Below are 6071 nucleotides of genomic sequence, written 5' to 3'. Positions count from 1 at the left end.
GAAAGTGTAACATTTTTGAACTGAAGTCTCACCATAAGGAAGGAATAGCCAATCCAGAGACTTCTCCAGCCTATTGGGCATTGTGGGATAGTTATATCTTGGCTGTGTATGGCGATGGCCACAGTTGGAGCTTCACACACGGAACAGCGACTGATGTATGGTTTTATCTCGGCCTCCTCCACAGGCATCATGGGAATTGGTGCGGTTGTGGACAGCCAATAGGATTTGTCATTGCGGCTGGCATAGTAGCATATGTCTCCCGGATTGCAGTACAGGAAGGGCATGGTGTTAAAACGGGGGAGACACGAGCCGGCTAGACCTGGAAAACAAAACGGAGACCTGTGAGGCATTTTAAAGCTTTCAGAGAATCACAAAGTATAGTTACTGATTTAAAAAAAAAAAAAAAAAAAACTTCCATGCATCATGCATCATTACGCCATTTCTACATCATTGCACATGCATAGAACTTGCCAGTTTCGGTTTTCAAGTTTATACATGTCCTATCAAAACGATTAGAACATGTTTAAACTAACCCTTACAATCCATTCCGCATTTGGCCAATTCATTTTGATTGACGCTGTTAAATATGACTTTTTCATTCTGACTGTGCTACTAGCCCGATTACAAACGAATATTAGGGTCCATGTAAATGCAGATACTGTAGAAAATGCACATTCAGTTTCATAAGCGAACACTATGTAATTCAACATTCATATTCTGGATCTAAAGTTGTACAAATGATGGTGGTGTCAGACATGCAATGACTGAACATCTTGTTATTGATTTTATTACTTTGTCATCTGCACTCACCCAGGTCTTGGTTGTGGGCCTTCTCCTGTCCCTCAAAGTACAGAAGGCTATAACCATCCCATAACTTGGACATGCCCACAGGGCACATGGGGATCTGCTCCGACTGACTGTGCTTCACCAGCAGGTAGCCAACATTGACACTGCGGCCGGCCATTCCAATAGGACCGGGTAAGCCAGAGCGTCCTCGGGACCCTGTGAATTCAGATTCATTATCGACTTGTAATTCAAGTGTGCAGCCACAAAAACAATTCACATGAAAATTATTTCCATTCTTTTCATTGAATTCTTTCTGTTTATACAAAACCAATGACATTGTCCTAACTGAACAAATGAAAGAATGTTACCAGTTGCCAAAATTACACAACAAAAAATAAACTCATAATCATTTAAAAATAAACCAGGACCTCTTGGTGACCAGTCGTCTGCATCCCTTAATCCACTAATCTAGCCCAGAATCCCATAATCCTCATCCATTTACACAAACACACCATTTACCTTCTTCTCCTTGCAGACCAGGGTGGCCCAATTGTCCAGATTCTCCACGGAAGCCTGGATTTCCTGGTATTCCAGGGAGACCTGGCATGCCCTTGTGACCCTTTGGACCCAAAAACCCTGTAAACAGATAATAGCTATTTACACAATGAACTGGGATTCTGGAGCGCAACAACAGTACCACAGAAGACGTTTATATGTCACATTCATGACTGCATTGGTTGAGGCTAAAATTGATGCTTTGCATTCTTGTACCTGCATCACCAGGAGGTCCAGCAGGGCCTGGATATCCATTTGGTCCATGAGGTCCTTGAATACCCATTGGGCCAGGTAATCCTATCTCCCCTGGAAGTTTCCTTTGAATTGGTGGAAGTCCTTTAGCACCAGGCGACCCAGGAAAACCTGAAAGAACAAGGTAGAGAGAATGAACAAGGTGCAGTCAAACTAGATTTTTATTTCGAACACTGCAACAAATGCTTCTGATCCCGTTTATGGTCTGATAAACCAGTCGTTTTAAATGTTCAATATACAATCTAGATCCAGCCAACACATTTAGATGTACTGGTCAAGCCTCTTGTTACTATATATGCGCACTCTCTCTCTCTCTCTCTCTCTCTCTCTCTCTCTCTCTATATATATATATATATATATATATATATATATATCAGTGGGGATTTCTTTAAGACTGCAAGGGAAGCTCGGCTTCCCCTATAATGTCAAAAAATTAATGGTCAAATATGCACTATTGTGTTAACATTTGGACTAAAAATGCGTTAGAAAATATTCATCTCAAAGACAAGTTCGTTCAGAATTAGTTACATATAACAGGTCGGCTGACTCGATTTCCTTCTCATACATTCCCGTAGCGTCACAGTGCATTTCCCTATTGAAGCCCAGCGTCCATTGACTTCAATGGGGCTGCTTCGAAAAGTTTTTTTCAGTGCTTCGAAACTAGACGGTCATTGGATAAATGCTGCGATTATGTCCCGCCCACGGACGCTCAGCGTCTCTGGGGGTGAATGAGGAGTGGGCTGGCCTGGACTCCGGGCTTCTGCGTGATGATTGGAGGGTCTGTCGAAAGGCTGCATCTCCATTTGATTGACAGCGATTTCATACAATAAAAAGTCGCTGATGCTTAAGCTGTTCGAGCTCAGTCCCATCGCGGATTTTTCAACTGTAGTCGAAAGACAAACTGCTGCAACCTATTTCTTGGTATTTGCTTGTCGAAATTGCTAGCCAATTTTCATAATACATTTCACACAATTATATATTTATACCTTTATTATATTATTACTTATTATATTTTTTATATTATTATTAGTAATAATTAAAAAACAATTATTAAAATAATTTAAAAATATAGTAGTAGTAGTAGTAGTAGTATACTTTATTATTATTTATACCTTTATCATATTATAACATTTATACAATTATATTTAACTCTGCTGGCCATTGAGAGGACACTGGTCAAGTCACTGGAAAAGATGCCTAGTTGGTACAACAGGGTCACAGAGCATTTTCTTGAAAAGGAACGTAGAATTTACGTATAAATAAATGGACAGTTTTTATGATGTAGGCCAAAAATGAGCTTCCCCTCTTTGAAAGACCAGCAGCCGCCACTGATATATATATATATATATATATATATATATATATATATAAATGCAGGCCAGACAACATGAATGTATGAATACAGTATGCAGGCTAAATTCTTTGTATGTGGAAGTATATGTACATGGAAACACTGACTAATGTCTTTGAAACAAAAAAGCATGTTGAATTGCACTTCTTTAAAAAAAAATGCATTGCATTAACAGTGCTTGCATTTTAATGCATTGTTTTTTCACGGCTTGCATTTTTGGGGGCTGAAATTCAACATGGTTGTATATTTAAACTAAAGGGTCACGACACTCCCCTCTTTCAGCTCAAGTCTAGCTCACAATCTTTTTGAAAAATGCAACTTAATTGGGCGTGGTGGCTGTGAGAAGGAGAAGAAGGGAGGGGAGTGGGTGTGGTGTGGCACGGCAGGGGAGAGGGGAGGGGAGAGGAGAGGGGAGGGGGGAAACTGTCATCGCCCATGCATGCATATCGACTGTCACTAAATATCAATGGTAAAACGTGAGGAAATGCTAGATTTTTTTATAGCTGGCAAAGTTATAGTCTAATGAAATACACTGACACCTTTTAATTGTATTTAAAACATATAAATGCACATGTATATGTATAAATATGTCATTATAAAATATATATTTGTTTATATACACACTATAAATGCATATATTTTACAATAAAATAAAAAATCGGTAAAAAAAAAACGTTCCGTACACAGCCTAGATCTACGCGACCCCTAAACCCACATAATAAAGATGGACAGTGACACAGAAATTTGCACAAATTATGCATACGTTCCATACAATTGAGGTATTATCGAAATATCGAAATTTTAATAACGAGTGAATATTTAACAAAAGGCAAGTAAAACGGTCTGGGTTACATTTTAGACACACACACACACACACCTCTGAAGCGATAGAAAAGTCCTCGGGACCGCATCACTTGCAAGACGAAACCTGCATTGGTGTACAAGGCCGAAGTCGTTTCGGTTACTAACGTAACCTCTGTTCTCTCTAGAAGAGGGAACGAGTATTGCGTAGTTACTACGCTACGGGAAAGCCTTTCTTTCTCGAGATACTGAAGCCAAAAATTATCCTTAATTTTTATAATCTTGTCAACGCAGTGCGGCAGCCTGCAGACCTAGGGCAGGCTTACTAGCGTGCCCATTGGCTGCCCTGCGGCAACTGCAGCAGCCTACCGCTGAGCCCTTGGCGTGACGTCACGACCAATGAGCGCGCTTGGCGCGCTTAATGCGTCACAGCCCGCGAAAAGGGGTGTGGCTTAGCGTATAAAAGCGGGGCTCGGAGGCTGCTTCTCTGGTTTCTGTCGCATGAAGCGAATGAGCTCGTGGCGCGAGCACGGCGGGCTACGCAATACTCGTTCCCTCTTCTAGAGAGAACAGAGGTTACGTTAGTAACCGAAACGTTCTCTTACGAGAGGTTCTCTCGTATTGCGTAGTTACTACGCTACGGGAACACCCTTGTCAACGCCGTGCGCGCCCAGCATCCACTGAATGAGTCCCAGGGAGAGCCCGGGGAACGTGATAGCAGAGAGCCGGGCGGCCCACAGAGGGCTAGCGCCGTACATAAGCACACACTAGGGGGTTAGGAGCGGCACGGCCGGTCCGAACTGACAATTCCCTGTATAGTGCAGCTCAACCAGTAGAGCTAAATCACACAACGTAGCCCGCGCACAGATAGTGGGCTGGCATACGCGAGACTTAGACTGATAACACTTTCGCCTGCAAGGCGGGAACATCCAGGTTGTAAAACCTAACAAATGTGGAGGGGGAGGCCCAGCCTGCCGCTGCACAAATGTCATGAATGGGAATCCCGCTGGACCACGCCCACGACGAGGCCATGCCTCTGGTGGAGTGAGCTTGAATGCCCAATGGGCACTGCAGGTCTTTAGACGCATAAGCAGCAGCAATAGCGTCCACTATCCATCTGGACAGGCTGTGTTTCGAGGCGGCGAGACCCTTGGTGCGCCCGCCAAACGAAACAAAGAGCTGTTCCACCACTCGTTTGACTGAAGACAGTGCTATCAGAAAAACGGTTTTGAGCGTGAGGTATTTCATATCCACAGTTTCCAAGGGTTCGAAGGGATGCGCTTTCAGGGCCTCCAAGACCAGTGAAAGATCCCACATAGGAACCGAGGGGGGTCGCGGGGGGTTCATCCTCCTGGCTCCTCTAAGGAAGCGGATGACGAACTCATTCCTTCCTAATGCGCGGCCCAGCTCTGAACAGAGAGCGCTGAAATGGCCGTGACATAGACTTTGAGCGTGGAGGGGGACCTGCCCGCGTCCAGTAACTCTTGAAGGAAACACAGTACTCGCGATACCCCACATGTCTGTGGATTGAGCCCCTTAGCAGTGCACCATCTGTTAAACACTGACCATTTCGACATGTAGAGCCGCCTCGTAGAGGGGGCTCTAGATTGTATGATCGTGTTCATGACCCCGTCTGGCAGATCAGCGTGTAATCGTTGAGGCTCCACGCATGCAGAGACAGCGCTCTGGATGGGGATGCCATATCGAGCCGCGGGCTTGAGAGAGAAGGTCTCTCTTCACCGGTATCGGCCAGGGGGCTGAGTCTGCCAGCTGTATTAGATCCGGGAACCAAGCTTGGTTCTCCCAGTATGGGGCTAAGAGGAGCACTGTGTGGCGCGCTTCCCTGATTCTCTTGATGACCTGAGGCAGCAGAGAGACCGGGGGAAAAGCATACAGCGGGCCGCTGGGCCAGGTCTGGGCCAGCGCGTCCTCGTTCTTCGAGAAGAACTCTGGGCAATGAGCGTTGTCTTTTGACGCAAAAAGGTCGACTTTCGCTTTGCCGAAACGGCGCCACAGTGACTGGACTGTTTGGGGGTGTAGAGACCACTCCCCAGGGGGAACGTTGTCCCTGGACAGTCTGTCGGGGCCCTCGTTCAGGTGGCCAGGCACATGCGCGGCTCTCAGCGAGCGCAGAGTGCTGAGCCCACACGAGGAGGCGTTCCGCCAGGGTGCAGAGCGTCTTTGATCTGACACCGCCCTGGCGATTCACATAGGCCACTACCGATGTATTGTCCGTGCGGACTAGAACATGGTGACCGTGGAGGAATGGGAGGAAGTGTTTGAGCGCTTTCTCGACCGCGAGCATCTCTAGACAGTTTATGTGTAG

At 45.4% G+C, this 6071-nt stretch overlaps 1 protein-coding gene across 3 annotated transcripts in view; it reads right to left on the bottom strand.

Annotated features, from left to right (window-relative positions):
• The window catches only part of col4a2 (collagen, type IV, alpha 2), a 115885-nt gene that overhangs the window by 2939 nt on the left and 106875 nt on the right, over positions 1–6071 (bottom strand). For all 3 annotated transcript variants that reach the window (XM_079881649.1, XM_079881650.1, XM_079881651.1), the window contains exons 44-47: positions 1558–1704; positions 1306–1422; positions 811–1002; positions 33–319 (exon numbers count right to left, since the gene is read on the bottom strand). In XM_079881649.1, coding sequence (XP_079737775.1) covers positions 33–319; positions 811–1002; positions 1306–1422; positions 1558–1704 — 743 coding nt within the window. The remainder of the gene's footprint in view (positions 1–32; positions 320–810; positions 1003–1305; positions 1423–1557; positions 1705–6071) is intronic.

The sequence above is a fragment of the Squalius cephalus genome, assembly GCF_949319135.1.
Source record: "Squalius cephalus genome assembly, chromosome: 9".
NCBI lineage: Eukaryota > Metazoa > Chordata > Actinopteri > Cypriniformes > Leuciscidae > Squalius > Squalius cephalus.
This window is presented reverse-complemented; position numbering and strand designations above follow the sequence as displayed.